This window comes from Poecilia reticulata, chromosome 3, assembly GCF_904066995.2.
Source record: "Poecilia reticulata chromosome 3, P_reticulata-male-v2, whole genome shotgun sequence".
In the NCBI taxonomy this organism is placed as follows: domain Eukaryota; kingdom Metazoa; phylum Chordata; class Actinopteri; order Cyprinodontiformes; family Poeciliidae; genus Poecilia; species Poecilia reticulata.
The window spans coordinates 36,557,374-36,584,558 of record NC_088832.1 but is presented as its reverse complement, the minus strand read 5'-3'; the positions used below and the strand labels follow the sequence as shown (position 1 = coordinate 36,584,558).

Below are 27,185 nucleotides of genomic sequence, written 5' to 3'. Positions count from 1 at the left end.
AGAGCAAACTGGTCCCAGTCAGGGAGCAAACTGGTCCCAGTCACAGAGCAAACTGGTCCCAGTCAGGGAGCAAACTGGTCCCAGTCAGGGAGCAAACTGGTCCCAGTCAGGGAGCAAACTGGTCCCAGTCACGGAGCAAACTGGTCCCAGTCACGGAGCAAACTGGTCCCAGTCACAGAGCAAACTGGTCCCAGTCAGGGAGCAAACTGGTCCCAGTCAGGGAGCAAACTGGTCCCAGTCAGGGAGCAAACTGGTCCCAGTCACAGAGCAAACTGGTCCCAGTCACGGAGCAAACTGGTCCCAGTCAGGGAGCAAACTGGTCCCAGTCACGGAGCAAACTGGTCCCAGTCACGGAGCAAACTGGTCCCAGTCAGGGAGCAAACTGGTCCCAGTCACGGAGCAAACTGGTCCCAGTCAGGGAGCAAACTGGTCCCAGTCACAGAGCAAACTGGTCCCAGTCACAGAGCAAACTGGTCCCAGTCACAGAGCAAACTGGTCCCAGTCACAGAGCAAACTGGTCCCAGTCAGGGAGCAAACTGGTCCCAGTCACGGAGCAAACTGGTCCCAGTCAGGGAGCAAACTGGTCCCAGTCACGGAGCAAACTGGTCCCAGTCTGGGAGCAAACTGTGACTGGGAGTCCAGCTTAGTCCAGTTTAGTCCAGTTTGCTTTCAGCCGCTACGTTTGGCAGCGAAGGCTGAGAGCAGCAGAGTTCAGTCAGCCAATCAGGAGCCTGGCTAGTTAAAGCCGTCGTCAAGGTGACAGGAAACCCGAATCATTTTCTCTAAATCAGCTCTGGAGGCCATGTTTTGTATTTTGGAAATGTTTCTTCAATGAAACAAGAACAGGAATTATGTGGCTGGAGTTTGACCCAGAGTTTGACTGCCAGGCCAGGAGGCGACTGATTTCAGGTAACTGGGAGTTTGTATGAAAGTCTTACTGGTTTTTAAAACCAGAATGTTACTGGAGAGCCAATCAGTGAAAATAAAGACAAAAACTAAAGTCCTGGTCTTTGTTTTGCTGTCAAACTTGAATAACAGGAAGATTAGAAACATGTAGCTGGAACACCAGAGTTCCTCCTGCATGGGGTCGGGTTAATTCCTGGGAGTTTCAGGGTTTTTCTATTCCGCCAGTCAGTAAAGAAACAGACTCTGTGCCTTTAAATCCACATGCTCCTCAACGACTGTGTACCAGGTTTTTATATCCTTATGGGAACCTATTTCTGTCTACAATGTGGGGTTATGGGGACCATGGCTCCTTGTGGGGACATTTCTGTGATGGTCAGGTTTAGGGTAAAGGTTAAAGGTTATGGTCGATGTGAAGTGATGAAAACACAACTGTGTGTGTGTGTGTGTGTGTGTGTGTGTGTGTGTGCGTGCGTGTGTGTGTGTGTGTGTGTGTGTGTGTGTGTGTGTGTGTGTGCGTGCGTGTGTTGGGGTGTGTTTGCGTGTGTGTGCGTGTGTGTGTGTGTGTGTGTGTGTGTGTGTGTGTGTGTGTGTGTCTTCCCAAATCTCCACTTTGTTGAATTAATGGATTACTGTCTGAGTGGAACATGAGCTGCTGTGTGATTGTCTGTTTCACGTGAACGACGAAGCTGCACAGAAACCATCATCATCATCATCATCATCATCATCATCATCATCACCACATGGTAGAGACTCAACAACATAATAAAGAAAAAAATGATTAATCTGCAGTGAATTTGAACAAAAACACATTTTTAATTCTTATTTTTCAACTAATTTATTGAAGTTTTTTAAATATTTTTTGATTGTTGTTGAGAACAAAAACATTTGCCCTTTTCCTCGTCTTCCTCCTGGTTGGAGCTGGACTCGACTCAGAGTCTTGTGACGTGGAGCTGAGGAAGCTGCTGAGGAAGAGGAGGACCAGGAGGAACCTCCGGCTCAATAAACCAACTGGACTAAACAACCCAGTTGCACATAAAGAACCTCAGGAGAACTTGAGAATTTCAGCAGAACTCCAGTGAAAGTCCAATCATGTGACCAGATCAGAGGGAAACTGAATGAGGAGACAACAAGCCGAGACAATCTCTGAGACGCGTCAGTCCCAGTTTGTTGGGAGAACCTGGACATTTCTCAATGGGCCGGACTGAGTCCATGTCTGAACTGAAGTCCAGTCAGAGTCTGGACTCATCCTGGCTGGAAAGCAGTGGGATGCTTGGAGATCTGAGCAGACCGAATGTAACTGGAGAACTGTGGGAAAGAGAGTTGGACCAGAACTCAGAGGAGATGCAGAGATCCAAAGGGTCAGACAGAACCAGTGCTGGAGTTCTGCTGTCAGGTCAGCATCACTCTGTCATCACCATAGTAACTACAGCCATGACAACAAATCCGGTCCAATCAGACCCCAACCCGATTCTGGTCCAGTCTGAACTGCTGTGATCGGACCGGAGGGCGTCTGATCCAAACCGTCTCCAGAAAAGGCAGAGACTGTTCCATCCCTGCATCTCCTGGTCTCTCAGCAGCGTCTTACCCTCTGGGATCCAGAAGACACGCTGCGCTTGATGGACGAGCGTTTCACTGACCCATCGGTTCCTCTGCGTCCTCTGCTGTCCATCACGGCATCACAGTTCCTGCAGCAGCATCCTGAATGTCCAGTGTCCTCCTGCCTGTCCTTTCTGTCCTCAGCTCAGCGTCTCGCTCTCTAATCTGGATTAGCGGTGCTGCGGGTCGGGCTTTTTACCAGATCAGCTGAAGTTCTTCCTCTGCGGCTCTGGATGAAAACACACGATTGTTTTCATATTTCCTTCAGCTGAGAAATTCAGAACCTAACAGCGCCACCTGCTGACTTACGATCGATAACGAACAATAACCCCAGATGGCAAAATCTGAGTGAAAAACGCTGAAACATTAGGCAGAAACATTGAATCTACGTTGGGCCTGACATTGAAACGAAATTGAAAGCAGTTGGTGACACATGTTGAATCAACGATTCTGTGGGGATTTGGTTTTCTGTGTGTCAATTTAGTTCCTGTGTTGTCTTGTTGGCCCCTGATTGTTCCCAACTGTATCTCGTTTCCTTGATTACCTTCCCTGTAATCAGTGTTTTCATTTAGCTCATGCTAGTAGCAACACGAAGGATCAGCACTTTTACTGTTACGGTTCAGAAACTACCGTAATCAGTTCAGTTAAATCTGAACTTGGCATCTTTTTCTTTTTCACCCTAATAAATGTGATATTTAATTGACCTGTAATGACTCAGATGTTGGCTGTTCGCCCCTCTGCTGCTGCTGCATGGTGTGGAAAACCGGCAGAGATATCTGAGGCTTATAGTCCGGAAAATGCGTCATAAATAGTGTTATTATTTATTTCCTGACTTGTTCCGTGAAGAACCCAGAGAGGGTTATTTGATTGTGTTTTCTGGAAAACAATACATCTTTACATGTAGACTCTCCTGCAGTTGTCCCACCTTTTCTGTTACAAACTGATTCGGCCCCCAGCAGAGAAGGGAAACCTTATGTGGCCCTCAGGAAAAGGTTTGGGGCCCCTGGTTTATACTCACCTATGTCTCTGGTTCTCTGTCAGGTTCTTGCCATTTCTGTTGTCATTGTCAGAAGTCTGGTCTTCTGTTTTTGTTCATTGTACCAGTTGCTACTTGCCTCTCCTGACCTGTGCTGCCTGGCTTAGAAACGATCATTTATTCACTCTGTCCTGCTGCGTTCCATCCTCACCACCTTCATGACAGTTTCAACCGTAACTGACTTTGTATCAATGTTGATTGAATCACCATCTGAGTGTGGCTCTACATGCACATTTAGGTTGATTTTATATTGAATGAAAGTCAAGGAATCAATGTTGGTTCATGTACATTTTTGGTCTGATAGGTCTGCATCATAACATACCATTAAAAGTTTCTTCACTGGTGTTAAACACTCAATTGTATTAGCAGACAATTGGTATATGTCATTCATAATTATCTTACCACATTTCCAAATATGTGCTTAAAAACGACAACATGGCATTAATATAACATTTTATTTTAGAAAATAGGCATAGATTTTAAACATATTTGATTCCTTTTGACACATCTTTAGTGCTGATGGTGCAAAGCCGGATGAGAGTAAGGTGGATGCTATTGCTAAGATGCCTCGTCCACCAAATGTGGAGCAGCTGTGACAGGTGCTTGTGCTAGTGAACTATGTTGGGAAATTCCTGCCAGGTCTGTCCACAGTGCTGTATCCACTGACTAATCTGCTCAAGAAAGAGCCTGCATGGGTTTGGGATGAACCCCAGGAGCGAGCGTTCAACAAGGCCAAAGCAGTGCTCATAGCTGCACCAGCCCTTTGCTACTACGACGCCAACAAGCCAACAGTGGTCAGCGCCGATGCCAGCAGGTACGGCCTCGGTGCTGCTCTGTTACAAGACCATGAGGGGGAGCTGCGTCCTGTTGCCTTTTGCTCACGCACACTTACCGATGCTGAGAAGAGATATTCACCGATTGAAAAGGAGTGTCTGGCGTCGGTCTGGGCCTGTGAACCAGACATGGCCCATGTCTGGTTACAAACTGATAATAAGCCACTGGTACCATTGATCAACTCTTAGGATCTTGATAAAATGCCACTAAGATGCCAGAGGTTACTTATGCGTCTTATGAGGTTCAAGGTCACCGTTGTACAGCAGTGTCCCGTTTCCTTCATTAGTGTGTTTAATCCTCCTGTGTCTGTTTCCTCGTCGGGTTCTTGTCGAAGGTCGTGTCTTTTGTCTTATGTCAGTTGTCACCAGATGCTGTTGGAGCTTTGCCGTTGCTCACCTGTGCTGCAGTGACATAGATTAAAAACCATTATTTCACCACAACCTGGGCCCTGCCACGTTCCATCCTCACCTCTTCAAACCCCACATCATGACATTCAACTAAAACATGAAGTTAAATGGAGTCATTAATTGTGTATTAGAGAATGTACCATTTAAGAAATTGAACTAACTTACAGATGTTTGAGATCTTGCAATGGTTAACTTTAAAAGAAGGGAGATTAGTTTCTATTGTATATCTGGAGTAGCGGTAGTTTGGTTTCATGGCCACTGGGGGCGCACCAGGAAACTACAGAATAGGAGTTTGTGCTGCAGCTAAATAAAGAAACGCAGTTTTTACCTCAGGACAGGTGGACTTGGGATTTATTTACAAAATAATCCTTTCAGGGAGCGTTGTAAATCTATAATCTATATTTGAAACAGCAAACAAACCATTAATATTTAACCCCATGATTTCTGGTTCTCGTCTCCCGAGTTCGTTCGTTCGTGTTGTTTTCATCACTTCCTGTTTGGGTTTCTAAAGCCGAAAATGATCTAAATGTTTGATTTAGCCTCAAGTTACTGCGCCCAGAGTATATACAGACCTATGCAGAGGCTTCTGAAATGTTACATGATAAATATACAGTTTGAAATAGACTTAAATGTTGTGAAATATAAAAGAATAACATATATTGACTGTGTGTACCGGTGAATTAATGGCTGTAGAATGGATTGAAGAAGTGAGAGAGAGATTATTTGTTCAGACTGAAGTTGTACATTAATAATATTCAAGAGGTAAATTTAGAAACTAGGCAACATATTATATTGGATATATTTGGATTTGGATTCTTGCCCACATTGGTGTGGTAGGAAATGAGTTGGCTGACAGTTTTGCTAAAAGTGCTGCAAAAAATAATATTGTTGATTTAAATATTAAAATAAATAAAAATAAGAAAGAATATAAAAAATTACATTAAGAAGAAATGGCAAGAACAGTGGGGTAGAGGAGGGAGGTAATACTAGGTTTCATTATAGTTTTTAAAAAAGATATATCCATACTTGAACATACAGGATTAAATATTGTGAACAAATAGAAACAGTACAACATATATTTTAAAACATAATGTTCATGAAAGAGGTGTTAATTAAAAACTTAGATAGGAATACAAGTAAATTAGAAATAAGGGAATTGTTTGAGAGATCTGGTGATTTTAATATTTGTAGTTTTTTAAGAAGAGCGGGTGTTTTGGGGAGATTGTAGAAGTAAAAATATGATCTATAGTCCAGTCTGAAGGTGGCGCTAATGCACATCATGTTGTTTGCCAACCGCCGTAAGAAAGAAGTAGAAGAAGTTACTGCGCATGCTCCCTGGAGTTTCTGTGATTCCGGTCCGGTGGAAGTAGTGAGCGATACAGAACCAGAATCTGGAGCAATTTGGGGCTGCGATGGAGAGCCAGAACCAGAACCAGAACCAGAACCAGAACCAGGACCAGAACCAGGACTGGGAATCCTCCTGCTGTCCTTCCAAGTGGAAGAAGGTCAGTGTTTCTGGACTGCTACGAAATATCCGGTCAGTCGCTAACTTTACCGAACTGGACCTGAACCTGTCTAGTCGATCCGAACCAGGCCCGAGTTCTGATCCACCAGCAGTGAATAATCCAGCTGCTGGTTTAACTTAGTGGTTCAAATGTTCCCGGTTAATTCAGGGTTGACGTATTGACCATTTATTGACCAGAACATGGTCCGTCACAGCAGCTTGTTTCTGCCTCGCCTCAGTCAAACGGCTCTTTAGGCGTTTGAGTCCTTAATTCTGACGTCATATGAGGGAAGACAGAGGTAAAAACCGCGTTTCTTTATTTAGCTGCAGCACAACTTCTATTCAAACTCCTTCTGCTCTGTAGTGTCCTGGTGCGCCCCCAGTGGCCATGAAACCAAACTACCGTTACTCCAGATAGACGCCTCATGGAGCAGGTCAAAGGTCATGGAGGGGGTCGGCCCGTTGCTGCGATACGTCACAGCGTCCGCCATATTGAATGTGGCATCTCTGCCAGTAGCTAATGCAGGTAAATGGACCGAACTTTATAAAGTTAATTTCTGCCATTGACACATTTTATCACACATTAATATATTTGGCAATCAGAGAAATGACTAAAGACAGTTTCTAACTTTTGATGTGATTATTTAATAGTTTTCTGAATAAAGAGCTCAATGTTTGATTTGATAGATTCTGATCATTTTATATTAATATTGATGAACAGAAACTTTCACAGTGTTTTATTAATGAATATATTTACATAATTTAATGTACATTTAACATTTCAAGACAAGAAACAAATAATTTTCCTGTATTTATTTTTATACGTTATTGAGAAATGACTAGATTTATAAATCAGTCATTGTCAAACATTAAACTACATATTTTTCTTACTTTTTTCCAGAGAATATTTATTATAGTTTGTCAACTATTGACAGCAGAGAGAGAAAATAATTCTAACAGAGTAAATTATTCTTATTTCATTACATAAGCTGTATTATAATACTTCAGACTGAGATATTTACAACAAAAAGTGAAAGAATAAAACATTTATTCATTATACTGGGAACACTGGTCACAGGCTTCAGTCTGCTGGTCACACTGGGAGAACTCCATGACTTCTGAGACGTCCTGGTTCACAGGCTAAAGCCAAGAAGAAAAGAGAAATTATCCCAAAGTTAATAGAAAATACATAAATGTTTCCTTCACATTCATAAAAAGCCATTTTCAGCATGTTGGGCTCTGACTCGTAGCATCTTTATAGCTAAACACCGACATGGAGAAGCTGAGCTGGAAACAGACTGAAGACCAGCAGCTCCAGCTCTGATCCTGACTGACCTTTACTCACTAAATCCTCTGGTTTTTAATTCACTTCTCCTCTAACAGCCGTTTCTCATCAGCTCTCATTAGAAAACAGGATGAAACGTTAGCTGCTACGCTAACAACCAGCAGTTATATTAGCTGCTATGCTAACAATCAGCGGTTATATTAGCTGCTATGCTAACAATCAGCGGTTATATTAGCTGCTATGCTAACAGTCAGCGGTTATATTAGCTGCTATGCTAACAGTCAGCGGTTATATTAGCTGCTACACTAATAGTCAGCAGTTATATTAGCTGCTATGCTAACAATCAGCGCTTATATTAGCTGCTACGCTAACAATCAGCAGTAATATTAGCTGCTGTGCTAACAATCAGCAGCTATATTAGCTGCTATGCTAACAACCAGCGGTAGCTGCTACGCTAACAATCAGCGGTTATATTAGCTGCTATGCTAACAGTCAGCGGTTATATTAGCTGCTATGCTAACAATCAGCGGTTATACTAGCTGCTACGCTAACAATCAGCGGTTATATTAGCTGCTATGCTAACAGTCAGCGGTTATATTAGCTGCTATGCTAACAATCAGCGGTTATATTAGCTGCTATGCTAACAATCAGCGGTTATATTAGCTGCTATGCTAACAATCAGCGGTTATATTAGCTGCTATGCTAACAGTCAGCGGTTATATTAGCTGCTATGCTAACAGTCAGCGGTTATATTAGCTGCTATGCTAACAGTCAGCGGTTATATTAGCTGCTATGCTAACAGTCAGCGGTTATATTAGCTGCTATGCTAACAGTCAGCGGTTATATTAGCTGCTATGCTAACAATCAGCGGTTATACTAGCTGCTACGCTAACAATCAGCGGTTATATTAGCTGCTATGCTAACAATCAACGGTTATATTAGCTGCTACGCTAACAACCAGCGGTTATATTAGCTGCTATGCTAACAATCAGCGGTTATACTAGCTGCTATGCTAACAATCAGCGGTTATACTAGCTGCTACGCTAACAATCAGCGGTTATATTAGCTGCTATGCTAACAATCAGCGGTTATACTAGCTGCTATGCTAACAATCAGCGGTTATATTAGCTGCTATGCTAACAATCAACGGTTATATTAGCTGCTACGCTAACAATCAGAGGTTATATTAGCTGCTACGCTAACAATCAGCTGTTATTTCGGGCCAATCTAGCTACATAGGAAATATTTTCCGGTTGTTTAGAAGCGAGTTTCTGGCTGCAAAGTGATTCTGATCTTTCATCCTGACCTGGGAAGGTAATGAGAATGAATCCAGATTGTTTCGTAAAACGGTTGAAACACAAAGCAAAGGACTGAAGGAGCTCAGATCCTCTGCTGCCACATTCAAGATGGACTCAGTGAGGCGTCTAGTGTTCATGTCTATGGTTGGCTAGATAGGATAGGCTAACTCCTTTTAGCTCAGTGTTTCTCCCCCCTGGTCCCCAGCCCCCCTGCTCTGCATGTTCTAGATGAGCCTCTGTTCCAGAACAGCTGATCCAAATGACTGAATGAGCATCAGGTGCTGCAGACGCCTGTTAATCACCCAGAGATTCAATTCAGGTGGCAGAAGAGCAACGACACATCAATAGTGTTTTCCATCGTCCAGTCACATCATTTAGAAGCAGAAATTAACCGTCTTCCATTGCTAATGTTATACGTAGCTGTGCATCACATTTACGACTGTACCAGAAACACAGGAATACAAAGGTTCCACCTTGGGACTGTTGCATGGAAAAAATTTATATATAAATATTGCAATTAACTGGGTTTCAATATGCAACTCATTAAAATTGATGCAACTAATTATTCTAAATGAATGTGTTAAAATCCCACCTCTCTGTTATCAACATTCCTGATTAATTTGTGGATTGTGAAGCAAAGACAAGAGGAAGGACAGTTCTGTTCTGTCGTTCACTAAACTTCCAACATCCTCAGAATGACGAGAACAAGGTGAGGAGGATCCAGTGGTTCTGTCGCTTGGCCTCCAGGATCTGAGCTGCTGCTGCTTCCATATTGGAGCCGCCTCCGGAGGTCTGCGGCTCCCCGGGACCTGAACCTCCATCTGTCCCCTGCAGTCGATCTGAAGCTGCTGCTGCTGGAAAACAAACCGTTTCTGACAGCTTGATGATGTCGACGCCTCCATAACCAGATCGGCAGCAAGAGGAGATCGTCTGGACAACCAAAGAAAAAACCTTTAGAGGTGAAGTTCCTGAGGAAGAATCTGAAGTGGGAAGAAAACGAGTCCAAGGTGAAGAAAGCAGGAAGTAGAGCCAAAACATCCAGAACTTAACTGGAGACGACGACCAATCTGGATGTGAGGATCTGCTGGTCCATCAACTCTCCAAACGTCTTGTTGATGAAGAAACAGCAGAGAAATGTTTTAATCTGTTAATGTGATCTTTGAAAATGTATTCAGTCTGTAAAACCAAAGCTGGTTTAGATTTTTGATGATGAAAGCAGAGAGTTTAATAAATAAGATCATCAGAACCTGGTCCAGAAGGGAACTGATGTCCTTCGGGTTCCCTCTTTGTTTTTAGGGTTAAATATTGGTGCAGATACGACCTGTTTTCTCCTCCATGTAGATTCTGACTCATTCAAATGTTGTTTTTTTTGTGTTCAGCAGAAACGTAAAGGGAAAGCGGGGTCAAAGGGTCACCGCTGTCCGCTGTGTAGTAAAACCTTCCAGTCAGCTGAGAGGCTGAAGGCCCACCAGATCGTCCACAGCGAGGAGAGACCACACATCTGCGGCGACTGCGGCGCCTCCTTCAAGGTGTTGAACTCCCTGAAGCTCCATCGGCGGATTCACACCGGAGAGAAACCGTACAGCTGTGTGGAGTGTGGAGCGTCCTTCTCCGTGTCCAGCAGTCTGAAGAAACACCAGCGGCTCCACACGGGGGAGAAACCCTACAAGTGTGACGAGTGTGAGAAGTGTTTCACTGAGTCCAGCGCCTTGATAGTCCACAGACGCGCACACACAGGTGAGAAACCGTACCGGTGTGACGTGTGTGGGAAGGGATATAAAACACTGTCTGAGCTGAAACAGCACCGGATCCAGCACACCGGAGAGAAACCGTTCTGGTGTCAGCAGTGTGACAAACGTTTCGTCACCAAGCAGAGTTTGCAGTCCCACCAGGTCATCCACTCGGACCTGAAGCCGTTCATCTGTGGCGAGTGCGGAGCAGCCTTCAAGCTGGCCGTCTCCCTGAAGGGCCACCAGCGGGTTCACGCCGGGTACCAGTGTGACGCCTGCGGGGAGATGTTCGCCACAGCGCTGATCCGAGCCAATCACAAGCGCAGCCACAAGTGGCTGGATGCGCTGCGGCGCAACGAGCGTCTCCAGAAGCTCCAGATGATGTCCGCCGGACACGGTGTGGTTCCAGGACAGACTGGACCGTCCGCCGGACACGGTGTGGTTCCAGGACAGACTGGACCGTCCGCCGGACACGGTGTGGTTCCAGGACAGACTGGACCGTCCGCCGGACACGGTGTGGTTCCAGGACAGACTGGACCGTCCGCCGGACACGGTGTGGTTCCAGGACAGACTGGACCGTCCGCCGGACACGGGGATCTAGCTGTGAAAAGAGAATGGACTGAGTCATGATCAGAACCGGCCAGCTGGATCCCCAAGGCTTCATGTCTGCTGTTCGTCAGCCGGACCAACAGGAAGCTGAAGGAAGGTCAAAGGTCATCTTGTCTTCAGGAAGATTCTTCTGGTTTTTACTTGAATTTTAATAATCAGATTTCCTGCTGCAAATATTGAAGTTATGTTTTTGTAGTTTTCAGAATAAAGTTTTTGTTGAATCAAACTATTTTCTGTTGAGTCATCATTTCCTGGTGGAGTTTGGATCACTTCCTGCTTTCTGTAGGTCTTCCTGTTTCCTCACTGCTCAGTTTCAGTTCTCTGGATCCCTGAAGGTGGTCTGGATCCCTAGAGGTGGTCTGGATCCCTAGAGGTGGTCTGGATCCCTTGAGGTGGTCTGGATCCCTAGAGGTGGTCTGGATCCCTAGAGGTGGTCTGGATCCCTAGAGGTGGTCTGGATCCCTAGAGGTGGTCTGGATCCCTAGAGGTGGTCTGGATCCCTAGAGGTGGTCTGGATCCCTAGAGGTGGTCTGGACCCCTAGAGGTGGTCTGGATCCCTAGAGGTGGTCTGGATCCCTAGAGGTGGTCTGGATCCCTAGAGGTGGTCTGGATCCCTAGAGGTGGTCTGGACCCCTAGAGGTGGTCTGGATCCCTAGAGGTGGTCTCTACAGTTTATCCAGATGACCTCCCGTCTTGATTCCTCTGGACCTTCAGCTGCTCTCAGGTTTTAGTTGGATTGATGAAAATGAGCAGATTTAACTTCCTGCGTTATTTAAACATTTTTACTGAAACATTTACAGATTTGTCTTTTTTTTAGAAGTTGCATTTACTTTACTTTTCAAATATTATTTCAATAAAGAATCGAGTAAATGTCTGGATGAACCCAGAATCTGGTTATTTCTTCTAAATCCAACAACGTTTCATAAAAACTGAGCAACAATCATCATCTGAAATCATTAAAATGTTTAATCTGATGGGTTGACCAGCTGTAGCTTACCTCTGCCACTAGGGGCGCCACACACCTGCAAAATGTTGGCTGCTGTTGGACATTTTTTCTACCAGAATAAATAATTTCCTCTTTGAATATTAAACTTTTTAGATTTTTGAGCTTCTAATTTATATAATTAAAATCATCTGAAGATATTTTTTCTCCAACTGAACATTTTCTATTCACCTCAAATCTAACAGTGATTTAAAAAATCAGATTTTCATGAACTCCATTAAATGAGACGTTTATTACAGGAGGGAGACATCGTGAAGCTAGAAGCTCTAAATGTTGTTTATTAATTAATACATATATTAATTAATATTAATTCCTGGAGGTCTGTCCAGCTCCCTCCATGCAGGGTTTGGTCCAGTCCCAGAGAACTTCCTCTGAGCTTCCAGCAGGGGGCGTCTCCTCACTTGTCAGCGTCCTTCAGCTTGCTGTCATACGTTCCGGCGTCCTTGTACGCGTTCACGTAGCCCGTGTGCTCCACCAGGTCTTCGCGGCCTTCGCGACCTTTGCCCCGGCCGCTGTCGTCGAAGCGCTCCTTGTGGGAGCCGGTGTAGCGGGACGTGTCAGTCAGACGGTCCACCGTTGCCGTCTTCGCCACTTTCTGAGGGACAGAGAGGACAGGAAGGAAATTGGGGGACAAGTGAAGCTACTTCCTGTCTGCTCAGCAGAATGGGTCAGAAAAGTTAAGAGTTCCTGACTTTAAGATTAATTTGATCAGAAATATTTAGTTAAAAATAGATTTCAAAAACACTTCAATACTCATGATTCTAAGTGGAAGACAGATTATGAAGAATTCAATCCAACAGTGAATGACTGTTTGGTTAAACAGCAGCTGGAGGATCTTATGATCCCCAGAACAGAAAAGTAGCATCGTCTCTTCCGACATTGTTGGGTCTCCCAGTTTAACGAAGATGGAAAACGTCAGCAGGGCAGAATTAAGGGACACCAGACGAACTTAACGCTCGGCCCACACGGTTCACATCATCCCCATTTCCTCCTTCCAGCATCTCAAAGACGCTCCAATTATCAGTTTTAAAGTTAGTATGAGGAGATTTTCCTGCCGAGTGTTCAGAGTTTCACTCAGAAGGGCGATTTAAGATCGGAGATATTCAACATGTGGGGTCGTCTTGACCCGACATCCAGCATGAGAGAACAACGCATGTTGAATCTGACATTTAGCCAATCAGAAAGTGAGGTGATGGAAACACAGGAGAATCCAAAACTCAAAAGATAAAACAACGTGGAGGAGCAGAAATTTTAGTGGACGTTGGAGACGTCTTTGTATCGTTTTGTCCATTAAATATAGTAACAAACTGCTTCGTCGTAGTCGGCCATCTTTGTTTACTCTGAACTGATGTTGGGTCTCGAGCGATTTTCTGTAACACCTGGATGTTTTTGAGTGAAAAGGGTTTGTGTGTGAAGTGTTGCTCCTGCCAAGAGGCTCAACGTCCCACAATATGACCAAACCTGCTACGTCCAGGAAGCTCTGTGGCTGCGGGGGCGGAGCTCTAGGTTTGAACATCGGTTTCTAAATCTTGCGAGTGAACCAGCTGGACGCCTTCAGGTTTATTCCAGCCTTCGTGATGAATTTTCAGTGATTTTCCTCTGAACATCTTTGCTTCTCAGAAAGTCAGATTAGCAGAAGCTAATCGAGGGTCAGACATTTTCTGCTCTGAACTCACCCGGTCCAGCGTTTCTAGAAGCTTTCTGTTTCTGTCCAGTTGGAAACAGAAACTAAATGTGACACGTCTTCATAAAGACTCACCGTCACGCCGACGTTGGTCGGCTCTTGGCCCTCCACCAGCTTGTGAATGGACTGCAGCGCTGCCTGTTTAGTTTGACCTTTGAACCTCTTGGGAGCCAGTTCTTCCAGCGCCTGCTGGAACTCCTTGTACGTGATGACCCGAGCCGACCTCTGTCTGGAAGACAGAGATATTCCATCAACAACCTTCATCTCAGACCTTCACCGGAACCTTAATTCGCTCCAGAACCTCCAATGAATCCAGTGCCAAACTGAATCTGCTGCTTGTTCGAGAGTCATGAGAGGAGACCCTGTCCGATGTGGATCCGCTGCAGAGAAACTCACTTCACTTTGGAGAAGACGATGTCCACGTCGGTGCCGGTGACGCTCTTCCCATCGATGACCTGGCAGTCCTTGCACAACTTGGCCCAGGCCTTCCCGGTCAGCTCCCTGCCGCTCGCCTTCGGGTCTCCGTAGATGGAGAACTTCTTGAAGGCCACAAAGAGCGGCTCCACGTCCGAACTGACCGCCATGATGAGATGACTGCTGAAGGAGAGCAAAGGTCAGTGAACGCACCGTCACTGAGCATTTACATGTGAAAACTGGAACAGAACCCGTCTGACAGCAGGAAGGAGGCAGAAGATCTCAGAAATCAACAAAGCATTCCATAACAGATCAGAACCGTCTCTAAGGTTAGGGTCCAGTTCTGATTTGTTCTGTTCTTTAAACGTGAACCAGATGGATTCTGGTCGACCCACAATATGCAGCCAATCAGATGAGTTCCTCCTGGTGAGACAGATTCCTGCCTCCCAGTTTCCCAGTAAACAAACTGGATCTGTACTGCAGTTTATCACCAGTTTATTACCAGTTTATTACCAGTTTATTACCAGTTTACTACCAGTTTATCACCAGTTTACTACCAGTTTATCACCAGTTTACTACCAGTTTACTACCAGTTTATCACCAGTTTACTACCAGTTTATCACCAGTTTACTACCAGTTTATCACCAGTTTACTACCAGTTTATCACCAGTTTATCACCAGTTTACTACCAGTTTACTACCAGTTTATCACCAGTTTACTACCAGTTTATCACCAGTTTACTACCAGTTTATCACCAGTTTACTACCAGTTTATCACCAGTTTATTACCAGTTTACTACCAGTTTATCACCAGTTTACTACCAGTTTATCACCAGTTTACTGCAAGTTTATCACCAGTTTATTACCAGTTTACTGCAAGTTTATCACCAGTTAACTACCAGTTTATCACCAGTTTACTACCAGTTTATTACCAGTTAACTACCAGTTTATCACCAGTTTACTACCAGTTTATCACCAGTTAACTACCAGTTTATCACCAGTCTACTACCAGTTTATCACCAGTTAACTACCAGTTTATCACTAGTTTACTACCAGTTTATTACCAGTTAACTACCAGTTTATCACCAGTTTACTACCAGTTTATCACCAGTTTACTACCAGTTTATCACCAGTTTACTACCAGTTTATCACCAGTTTACTACCAGTTTACTACCAGTTTATCACCAGTTTACTACCAGTTTATCACCAGTTTACTACCAGTTTATCACCAGTTTACTACCAGTTTATTACCAGTTAACTACCAGTTTATCACCAGTTTACTACCAGTTTATCACCAGTTTACTACCAGTTTACTACCAGTTTATCACCAGTTTACTACCAGTTTACTACCAGTTTATCACCAGTTTACTACCAGTTTACTACCAGTTTATCACCAGTTTACTACCAGTTTATCACCAGTTTACTACCAGTTTATCACCAGTTTACTACCAGTTTATCACCAGTTTACTACCAGTTTACTACCAGTTTATCACCAGTTTACTACCAGTTTACTACCAGTTTATCACCAGTTTACTACCAGTTTATCACCAGTTTACTACCAGTTTATCACCAGTTTATCACCAGTTTACTACCAGTTTATCACCAGTTTATCACCAGTTTACTACCAGTTTATCACCAGTTTACTACCAGTTTATCACCAGTTTACTACCAGTTTACTACCAGTTTATCACCAGTTTACTACCAGTTTATCACCAGTTTACTACCAGTTTATCACCAGTTTACTACCAGTTTATCACCAGTTTATCACCAGTTTACTACCAGTTTATCACCAGTTTACTACCAGTTTATCACCAGTTTAACCAGTTTATCACCAGTTTACTACCAGTTTATCACCAGTTTACTACCAGTTTATCACCAGTTTACTACCAGTTTATCACCAGTTTACTACCAGTTTATCACCAGTTTTCTACCAGTTTATCACCAGTTTATCACCAGTTTATCACCAGTTTACTACCAGTTTATCACCAGTTTATCACCAGTTTACTACCAGTTTATCACCAGTTTACTACCAGTTTATCACCAGTTTACTACCAGTTTATCACCAGTTTACTACCAGTTTATCACCAGTTTACTACCAGTTTATCACCAGTTTATCACCAGTTTACTACCAGTTTATCACCAGTTTACTACCAGTTTATCACCAGTTTACTACCAGTTTATCACCAGTTTACTACCAGTTTATCACCAGTTTACTACCAGTTTATCACCAGTTTACTACCAGTTTATCACCAGTTTACTACCAGTTTACTACCAGTTTATCACCAGTTTACTACCAGTTTATCACCAGTTTACTACCAGTTTATCACCAGTTTACTACCAGTTTATCACCAGTTTACTACCAGTTTATCACCAGTTTACTACCAGTTTATCACCAGTTTATCACCAGTTTACTACCAGTTTACTACCAGTTTATCACCAGTTTATTACCAGTTACACCGTTTTATCACCAGTTTACTACCAGTTTATACCAGTTTACCAGTTACTACCGGTTTATCACCAGTTTACTACCAGTTTATCACCAGTTTACTGCAAGTTTATCACCAGTTTATTACCAGTTTATCACCAGTTTACTACCAGTTTATCACCAGTTTACTACCAGTTTATCACCAGTTTATCACCAGTTTACTACCAGTTTACTACCAGTTTATCACCAGTTTACTACCAGTTTATCACCAGTTTACTACCAGTTTATCACCAGTTTACTACCAGTTTATCACCAGTTTATTACCAGTTTACTACCGGTTTATCACCAGTTTACTACCAGTTTATCACCAGTTTACTGCAAGTTTATCACCAGTTTATTACCAGTTTACTGCAAGTTTATCACCAGTTAACTACCAGTTTATCACCAGTTTACTACCAGTTTATTACCAGTTTATCACCAGTTTACTACCAGTTTATCACCAGTTAACTACCAGTTTATCACCAGTTTACTACCAGTTTATCACCAGTTTACTACCAGTTTATCACCAGTTTACTACCAGTTTATCACCAGTTTATCACCAGTTTACTACCAGTTTATTACCAGTTAACTACCAGTTTATCACCAGTTTACTACCAGTTTATCACCAGTTTACTACCAGCTTATCACCAGTTTACTACCAGTTTATTACCAGTTTATCACCAGTTTACTACCAGTTTATCACCAGTTTACTACCAGTTTATCACCAGTTTACTACCAGTTTATCACCAGTTTACTACCAGTTTATCACCAGTTTACTACCAGTTTACTACCAGTTTATCACCAGTTTATCACCAGTTTACTACCAGTTTATCACCAGTTTACTACCAGTTTACTACCAGTTTATCACCAGTTTACTACCAGTTTACTACCAGTTTATCACCAGTTTACTACCAGTTTATCACCAGTTTACTACCAGTTTATCACCAGTTTACTACCAGTTTATCACCAGTTTACTACCAGTTTACTACCAGTTTATCACCAGTTTATCACCAGTTTATCACCAGTTTACTACCAGTTTATCACCAGTTTATCACCAGTTTACTACCAGTTTATCACCAGTTTATCACCAGTTTACTACCAGTTTATCACCAATTTACTACCAGTTTATCACCAGTTTACTACCAGTTTATCACCAGTTTACTACCAGTTTATCACCAGTTAACTACCAGTTTATCACCAGTTTACTACCAGTTTATTACCAGTTTACTACCAGTTTACTACCAGTTTATCACCAGTTTACTACCAGTTTACTACCAATTTACTACCAGTTTATCACCAGTTTACTACCAGTTTATCACCAGTTTACTACCAGTTTATCACCAGTTAACTACCAGTTTATCACCAGTTTACTACCAGTTTATTACCAGTTTACTACCAATTTACTACCAGTTTATCACCAGTTTATCACCAGTTTATTACCAGTTTACTACCAATTTACTACCAGTTTATCACCAGTTTACTACCAGTTTATCACCAGTTTACTACCAGTTTATCACCAGTTAACTACCAGTTTATCACCAGTTTACTACCAGTTTATTACCAGTTTACTACCAGTTTACTACCAGTTTATCACCAGTTAACTACCAGTTTATCACCAGTTTACTACCAGTTTATCACCAGTTAACTACCAGTTTATCACCAGTTAACTACCAGTTTATCACCAGTTTACTACCAGTTTATCACCAGTTTATCACCAGTTAACTACCAGTTTATCACCAGTTTACTACCAGTTTATTACCAGTTAACTACCAGTTTATCACCAGTTTACTACCAGTTTATCACCAGTTTACTACCAGTTTATCACCAGTTTATCACCAGTTTATCACCAGTTTACTACCAGTTTATCACCAGTTTATCACCAGTTTATCACCAGTTTACTACCAGTTTATCACCAGTTTATCACCAGTTTATCACCAGTTTACTACCAGTTTATCACCAGTTTACTACCAGTTTACTACCAGTTTATCACCAGTTTACTACCAGTTTACTACCAGTTTATCACCAGTTTACTACCAGTTTATCACCAGTTTACTACCAGTTTATCACCAGTTTACTACCAGTTTATCACCAGTTTACTACCAGTTTACTACCAGTTTATCACCAGTTTACTACCAGTTTACTACCAGTTTATCACCAGTTTACTACCAGTTTATCACCAGTTTACTACCAGTTTATCACCAGTTTACTACCAGTTTATCACCAGTTTACTACCAGTTTATCACCAGTTTATCACCAGTTTACTACCAGTTTATCACCAGTTTATCACCAGTTTACTACCAGTTTATCACCAGTTTACTACCAGTTTACTACCAGTTTATCACCAGTTTACTACCAGTTTATCACCAGTTTACTACCAGTTTATCACCAGTTTACTACCAGTTTATCACCAGTTTATCACCAGTTTACTACCAGTTTATCACCAGTTTACTACCAGTTTATCACCAGTTTACTACCAGTTTATCACCAGTTTATCACCAGTTTACTACCAGTTTACTACCAGTTTATCACCAGTTTACTACCAGTTTATCACCAGTTTACTACCAGTTTATCACCAGTTTACTACCAGTTTATCACCAGTTTATCACCAGTTTACTACCAGTTTATCACCAGTTTATCACCAGTTTACTACCAGTTTATCACCAGTTTATCACCAGTTTATCACCAGTTTACTACCAGTTTATCACCAGTTTACTACCAGTTTATCACCAGTTTACTACCAGTTTATCACCAGTTTACTACCAGTTTATCACCAGTTTACTACCAGTTTATCACCAGTTTATTACCAGTTTACTACCAGTTTATCACCAGTTTACTACCAGTTTATCACCAGTTTACTACCAGTTTATCACCAGTTTACTACCAGTTTATCACCAGTTTACTACCAGTTTATCACCAGTTTATTACCAGTTTACTACCAGTTTATTACCAGTTAACTACCAGTTTACTGCAAGTTTATCACCAGTTTATCACCAGTTAACTACCAGTTTATCACCAGTTTACTACCAGTTTATCACCAGTTTACTACCAGTTTACTACCAGTTTATCACCAGTTTACTACCAGTTTATCACCAGTTTACTACCAGTTTATCACCAGTTTACTACCAGTTTATCACCAGTTTATTACCAGTTTACTACCGGTTTATCACCAGTTTACTACCAGTTTATCACCAGTTTACTACCAGTTTATCACCAGTTTACTACCAGTTTATCACCAGTTTACTACCAGTTTATCACCAGTTTATCACCAGTTTACTACCAGTTTATCACCAGTTTATCACCAGTTTACTACCAGTTTATCACCAGTTTATCACCAGTTTACTACCAGTTTATCACCAATTTACTACCAGTTAATCACCAGTTTATCACCAGTTTATCACCAGTTTACTACCAGTTTATCACCAGTTTATCACCAGTTTACTACCAGTTTATCACCAGTTTATCACCAGTTTACTACCAGTTTATCACCAGTTTACTACCAGTTTATCACCAGTTTACTACCAGTTTATCACCAGTTTATTACCAGTTTACTACCAGTTTATTACCAGTTAACTACCAGTTTACTGCAAGTTTATCACCAGTTTATCACCAGTTAACTACCAGTTTATCACCAGTTTACTACCAGTTTATCACCAGTTTACTACCAGTTTACTACCAGTTTATCACCAGTTTACTACCAGTTTATCACCAGTTTACTACCAGTTTATCACCAGTTTACTACCAGTTTATCACCAGTTTATTACCAGTTTACTACCGGTTTATCACCAGTTTACTACCAGTTTATCACCAGTTTACTACCAGTTTATCACCAGTTTACTACCAGTTTATCACCAGTTTATCACCAGTTTACTACCAGTTTATCACCAGTTTATCACCAGTTTACTACCAGTTTATCACCAGTTTATCACCAGTTTACTACCAGTTTATCACCAATTTACTACCAGTTAATCACCAGTTTATCACCAGTTTATCACCAGTTTACTACCAGTTTATCACCAGTTTATCACCAGTTTACTACCAGTTTATCACCAGTTTATCACCAGTTTACTACCAGTTTATCACCAATTTACTACCAGTTTATCACCAGTTTACTACCAGTTTATCACCAGTTTACTACCAGTTTATCACCAGTTAACTACCAGTTTATCACCAGTTTACTACCAGTTTATTACCAGTTTACTACCAGTTTACTACCAGTTTATCACCAGTTTACTACCAGTTTACTACCAATTTACTACCAGTTTATCACCAGTTTACTACCAGTTTATCACCAGTTTACTACCAGTTTATCACCAGTTAACTACCAGTTTATCACCAGTTTACTACCAGTTTATTACCAGTTTACTACCAATTTACTACCAGTTTATCACCAGTTTATCACCAGTTTATTACCAGTTTACTACCAATTTACTACCAGTTTATCACCAGTTTACTACCAGTTTATCACCAGTTTACTACCAGTTTATCACCAGTTTACTACCAGTTTATCACCAGTTTACTACCAGTTTATTACCAGTTTACTACCAGTTTACTACCAGTTTATCACCAGTTAACTACCAGTTTATCACCAGTTTACTACCAGTTTATCACCAGTTAACTACCAGTTTATCACCAGTTAACTACCAGTTTATCACCAGTTTACTACCAGTTTATCACCAGTTTATCACCAGTTAACTACCAGTTTATCACCAGTTTACTACCAGTTTATTACCAGTTAACTACCAGTTTATCACCAGTTTACTACCAGTTTACTACCAGTTTATCACCAGTTTACTACCAGTTTATCACCAGTTTACTACCAGTTTATCACCAGTTTACTACCAGTTTATCACCAGTTTACTACCAGTTTATCACCAGTTTATCACCAGTTTACTACCAGTTTATCACCAGTTTATCACCAGTTTACTACCAGTTTATCACCAGTTTATCACCAGTTTATCACCAGTTTATCACCAGTTTATCACCAGTTTACTACCAGTTTATCACCAGTTTATCACCAGTTTACTACCAGTTTATCACCAGTTTACTACCAGTTTATCACCAGTTTACTACCAGTTTATCACCAGTTTATCACCAGTTTACTACCAGTTTATCACCAGTTTACTACCAGTTTACTGTTCCTTTTTATGATTTTAATACTTTAACTCTTAGTTTTTAAACTTGTGTGTGTGTGTCTGAAGTGCTCAGCCAATCACTGCTGAGCTGAGCCAAAGTGGGCGGTGCTAAGGCTCAGTGCTGAGCTCTGGGTCTAACGACCTTCACTTTTGACATGGAGAGGTCAGAGGTCACTTGGCTCCTCAGTGAGGAATCTGTTCTGATGCAGTTGATCCAATATATGTTCTGATGGAAACTAAAAGCCCAGATCAGATTTCTTTAGCTCTTCATCATCTTCTTGTTAATCCAGATTATAATCTCATATTCTCACATATGAAACCTTAAATAATCAGATCCATCTCAGACCCTCTGGTGCCAGACTGCTGGTACCGGAGGTTCTGGTTCCAGTGGGAGGCGACGCCCTGAATATTTCAGTTGGTTTTGCTGGAGGTTTCTTCCTGTTAAAGTTTTTCCTCTCTTCTGTCGCCCCCTGCTGGCCAGGAGGACTGTTGCTCTGCTGAGTTTCTAAATGTTGCAGCAGTTTGTTGCCTTCACGGTTTGATTCCTTCGTCCAATAGGAAGCCTGCATGGCGTTGCAGTTCTCTCTGGGTTCTCCAGCTGTCCAATCACCACAGAGCTTCATGTAAAACAAGCCAATCAGGTTAAAACCTCTTAATGTCACCAGGTGAGGAAGATGAGGGGCAGAAAGAAAAGAACTGACGTCACTGAATGAAATCTTTGAAACGGTGATTGAAGTTATTCTGTCGCTGATCTCTGACCAACGTTAAGTTACATTCTCACCGGCCCAGTTCAGCCCAGTTCAGCCCAGTTCAGATCAGTTCAGCCCAGTTCAGCCCAGTTCAGACCAACTCTATAGATTCTAGTAGAACCGGGTCGACCAGACTCATCCTGAGTCAGAACCGCTGATCAGAACAGAACCTCTGCAGCCTTCTGGAGCAACTTGACCAGAACTACAAGGACCCTTCCCTCCCCCACAGTAGATGGCATCATATTAATGCAGATTCATGACCTCTGACCTCTGCAGACTAATTCATGAGACATTTGTGATCATAAAAATCAGGTCAGATTCAAATCATCAATAAAATCCTTCCAACTGTTTTGCTGCAGTGCTAACAGTGTCAGGGTATCTGATGGCAACCACACACACACACACACACACACACACACACACACACACACACACACACACACACACACACACACAGTTTTAATCCAGTTCTCCCTGCAGGACTCAAGCTGTACCAAGACACCAGAACCCAGCAGGTTTACCAGGAAATCCTTTCAAAGTTAAAACTTTAAAAACTAATAAAGTTTCCCAGAAGGTCAAAGTTCAAACCTGAGCTCCTTGATGTCTCACGTCCTCCTGCGTCTGTCTCCGTCTGTCCTCTGGTCCAAGGCGCGCTCCGAGGCGCTTGTTATCGTCTGTTTACCCGGTTGCCATGACGACAGCCTGTCCCGCATCAGGGGCGGGGCAGCGAGGCAGAGGAAGAGGAGGAGGAGGACAAAGCTGGGCAGCTCCCAGAGCTTCAGGTCAGAGGTCAACACACAGCCACAGTCAGGCAGACCGGATTCAAACGGATGGAAACATGATAAGGTCAGAGGTCACATTCTGCTCCTAGTGAGGCGGAAGCTATCAAGAATCAATCGGTTTGATTATCTGCAGAAAAACAACCAGAATGTTTGTAAACAACCGGGATGTTTGTAAACAACCGGAATGTTTGTAAACAACCAGAATGTTTGTAAACTGGAACATAAACATCTGTTTCTCAGCTCTTGAACTTCCTGGATGACCCACAGCTGTTGCTGTTTGTGTGGCCGTTGCCATGACAACCATGGTCCACATCCAGCCACACAGAACCAGCAGCTCCTGATAGACCGACGACTAAATATGTCAATGCAGGAGAAAAAGTGTTGGTGATATATTGGCAGATAAAATCAATAATAATATTTACTGATCAGTTATCCAGTTAATTACTGAACCAATCAATCGCAGAAAACACCTGATGACATTACATTCATTCACCTGCAGCTGCTGTCTTAGCGAGCTAAGCTAAAGTGCTACAGTGTCGGTCTGGATGTACTGAGAGAGGACGGCCACGACTGAGGACGGCCACGACCGAGGACGGCCACGACCGAGGACGGCCATGACTGAGGACGGCCACGACAGAGGACGGCCATGACTGAGGACGGCCATGACCGAGGACGGCCACGACTGAGGACGGCCACGACCGGGGACGGCCACGACAGAGGACGGCCACGACAGAGGACGGCCATGACTGAGGACGGGCATGACCGAGGACGGCCATGACTGAGGACGGCCACGACCGGGGACGGCCACGACAGAGGACGGCCACGACAGAGGACGGCCATGACTGAGGACGGGCATGACCGAGGACGGCCACGACTGAGGACGGCCACGACCGGGGACGGCCACGACAGAGGACGGCCATGACTGAGGACGGCCACGACCGAGGACGGCCACGACCGAGGACGGCCACGACCGAGGACGGGCATGACTGAGGACGGCCACGACCGGGGACGGCCATAACTGAGGACGGCCACGACCGGGGACGGCAACGACCGTGGACGGCCACGACAGAGGACGGCCATGACTGAGGACGGGCATGACTGAGGACGGCCACGACCGAGGACGGCCACGACCGAGGACGGCCACGACCGGGTACGGCCACGACAGAGGACGGCCACGACCGGGGACGGCCACGACCGTGGACGGCCACGACAGAGGACGGCCATGACTGAGGACGGGCATGACTGAGGACGGCCACGACCGAGGACGGCCATGACTGAGGACGGGCATGACTGAGGACGGCCACGACCGGGGACGGCCATAACTGAGGACGGCCACGACCGGGGACGGCCACGACCGGGGACGGCCACGACCGGGGACGGCAACGACCGGGTACGGCCACGACAGAGGACGGCCACGACCGGGGACGGCCACGACCGTGGACGGCCACGACAGAGGACGGCCATGACTGAGGACGGGCATGACTGAGGACGGCCACGACCGAGGACGGCCACGACCGAGGACGGCCATGACTGAGGACGGGCATGACTGAGGACGGCCACGACCGGGGACGGCCATAACTGAGGACGGCCACGACCGGGGACGGCCACGACCGAGGACGGCCACGACCGGGGACGGCCACGACAGAGGACGGCCACGACAGAGGACGGCCATGACTGAGGACGGGCACGACCGAGGACGGCCACGACCGAGGACGGCCACGACCGGGGACGGCCACGACAGAGGACGGCCACGACAGAGGACGGGCATGACTGAGGACGGGCATGACCGAGGACGGCCACGACTGAGGACGGCCACGACCGAGGACGGGCATGACTGAGGACGGCCACGACAGAGGACGGCCATGACTGAGGACGGCCATGACCGAGGACGGCCATGACTGAGGACGGCCACGACCGGGGACGGCCACGACAGAGGACGGCCACGACAGAGGACGGCCATGACTGAGGACGGGCATGACCGAGGACGGCCACGACTGAGGACGGCCACGACCGGGGACGGCCACGACAGAGGACGGCCACGACAGAGGACGGCCATGACTGAGGACGGGCATGACCGAGGACGGCCACGACTGAGGACGGCCACGACCGGGGACGGCCACGACAGAGGACGGCCATGACTGAGGACGGCCACGACCGAGGACGGCCACGACCGAGGACGGCCACGACCGAGGACGGGCATGACTGAGGACGGCCACGACCGGGGACGGCCATAACTGAGGACGGCCACGACCGGGGACGGCAACGACCGTGGACGGCCACGACAGAGGACGGCCATGACTGAGGACGGGCATGACTGAGGACGGCCACGACCGAGGACGGCCACGACCGAGGACGGCCACGACCGAGGACGGCCACGACTGAGGACGGCCACGACCGGGGACGGCCACGACCGAGGACGGCCACGACAGAGGACGGCCATGACTGAGGACGGGCATGACTGAGGACGGCCACGACCGAGGACGGCCACGACCGAGGACGGCCATGACTGAGGACGGGCATGACTGAGGACGGCCACGACCGGGGACGGCCATAACTGAGGACGGCCACGACCGGGGACGGCCACGACCGGGGACGGCAACGACCGGGTACGGCCACGACAGAGGACGGCCACGACCGGGGACGGCCACGACCGAGGACGGCCACGACAGAGGACGGCCATGACTGAGGACGGCCACGACTGAGGACGGCCACGACTGAGGACGGCCACGACTGAGGACGGCCACGACCGGGGACGGCCACGACAGAGGACGGCCACGACAGAGGACGGCCATGACTGAGGACGGGCATGACCGAGGACGGCCACGACTGAGGACGGCCACGACCGGGGACGGCCACGACAGAGGACGGCCACGACTGAGGACGGCCACGACCGAGGACGGCCACGACCGAGGACGGCCACGACCGAGGACGGGCATGACTGAGGACGGCCACGACCGGGGACGGCCATAACTGAGGACGGCCACGACCGGGGACGGCAACGACCGTGGACGGCCACGACAGAGGACGGCCATGACTGAGGACGGGCATGACTGAGGACGGCCACGACCGAGGACGGCCACGACCGAGGACGGCCACGACCGGGGACGGCCACGACAGAGGACGGCCACGACCGGGGACGGCCACGACCGTGGACGGCCATGACAGAGGACGGCCATGACTGAGGACGGGCATGACTGAGGACGGCCACGACCGAGGACGGCCACGACCGAGGACGGCCATGACTGAGGACGGGCATGACTGAGGACGGCCACGACCGGGGACGGCCATAACTGAGGACGGCCACGACCGGGGACGGCCACGACCGGGGACGGCCACGACCGGGGACGGCAACGACCGGGTACGGCCACGACAGAGGACGGCCACGACCGGGGACGGCCACGACCGTGGACGGCCACGACAGAGGACGGCCATGACTGAGGACGGGCATGACTGAGGACGGCCACGACCGAGGACGGCCACGACCGAGGACGGCCATGACTGAGGACGGGCATGACTGAGGACGGCCACGACCGGGGACGGCCACGACTGAGGACGGCCACGACCGGGGACGGCCACGACCGTGGACGGCCACGACCGGGGACGGCCACGACAGAGGACGGCCACGACAGAGGACGGCCATGACTGAGGACGGGCACGACTGAGGACGGCCACGACCGAGGACGGCCACGACCGGGGACGGCCACGACAGAGGACGGCCACGACAGAGGACGGGCATGACTGAGGACGGGCATG

The 27,185-nt window shown here is 45.6% G+C and overlaps 3 protein-coding genes across 7 annotated transcripts in view; 1 reads left to right on the top strand and 2 right to left on the bottom strand.

The window, feature by feature from the left end:
- LOC103460503 (transient receptor potential cation channel subfamily M member 1-like) overlaps positions 1-2,890 on the bottom strand; it is a 28,810-nt gene extending 25,920 nt beyond the window's left edge. The window contains exon 1 of the mRNA XM_008402705.3: positions 2,492-2,890. Coding sequence (XP_008400927.2) covers positions 2,492-2,575 — 84 coding nt within the window. The 5' untranslated portion in view covers positions 2,576-2,890. The remainder of the gene's footprint in view (positions 1-2,491) is intronic.
- A 3,197-nt stretch (positions 2,891-6,087) lies between these two features.
- LOC103460501 (uncharacterized) lies at positions 6,088-11,431 on the top strand. 4 transcript variants are annotated; one of them, XM_017303352.2, is made up of 3 exons: positions 6,193-6,284; positions 6,648-6,809; positions 10,249-11,431. In XM_017303352.2, exons 2-3 carry the CDS (start codon positions 6,804-6,806, stop codon positions 11,224-11,226), a joined length of 984 nt encoding a protein of 327 aa, XP_017158841.2. In that variant the 5' UTR covers positions 6,193-6,284; positions 6,648-6,803; the 3' UTR covers positions 11,227-11,431. The 4 variants fall into 4 exon arrangements, with proteins under 4 accessions (XP_008400919.2, XP_008400920.2, XP_017158841.2 ...); XM_008402700.3 differs by having other exon boundaries at positions 10,246-11,431; XM_008402697.3 differs by lacking the exon at positions 6,648-6,809 and having other exon boundaries at positions 6,088-6,284; positions 10,246-11,431.
- A 990-nt stretch (positions 11,432-12,421) lies between these two features.
- Positions 12,422-27,185, bottom strand: part of tppp3 (tubulin polymerization-promoting protein family member 3) — an 18,729-nt gene continuing 3,965 nt past the window's right edge. Inside the window, exons 2-5 of one of the 2 annotated variants that reach the window (XM_081605717.1) lie at positions 23,239-23,426; positions 14,289-14,489; positions 13,968-14,121; positions 12,422-12,803 (exon numbers count right to left, since the gene is read on the bottom strand). In XM_081605717.1, the coding sequence (XP_081461843.1) occupies positions 12,606-12,803; positions 13,968-14,121; positions 14,289-14,476 (540 nt within the window). In that variant the 5' untranslated portion in view covers positions 14,477-14,489; positions 23,239-23,426 and the 3' untranslated portion in view covers positions 12,422-12,605. The remainder of the gene's footprint in view (positions 12,804-13,967; positions 14,122-14,288; positions 14,490-23,238; positions 23,427-27,185) is intronic. The other variant, XM_081605718.1, reaches the window with a different exon arrangement.

What these genes read in the sequence shown, in the direction of transcription:
- LOC103460501 (XM_008402697.3), top strand. Translation starts at nt 6,192, where the DNA reads ATGGAGAGCCAGAACCAGAACCAGAACCAGAACCAGAACCAGGACCAG. An exon ending in GTCCTTCCAAGTGGAAGAAG is followed by an intron (nt 6,285 to 10,245) that starts GTCAGTGTTTCT and finishes TTTTGTGTTCAG; the next exon opens with CAGAAACGTAAAGGGAAAGC.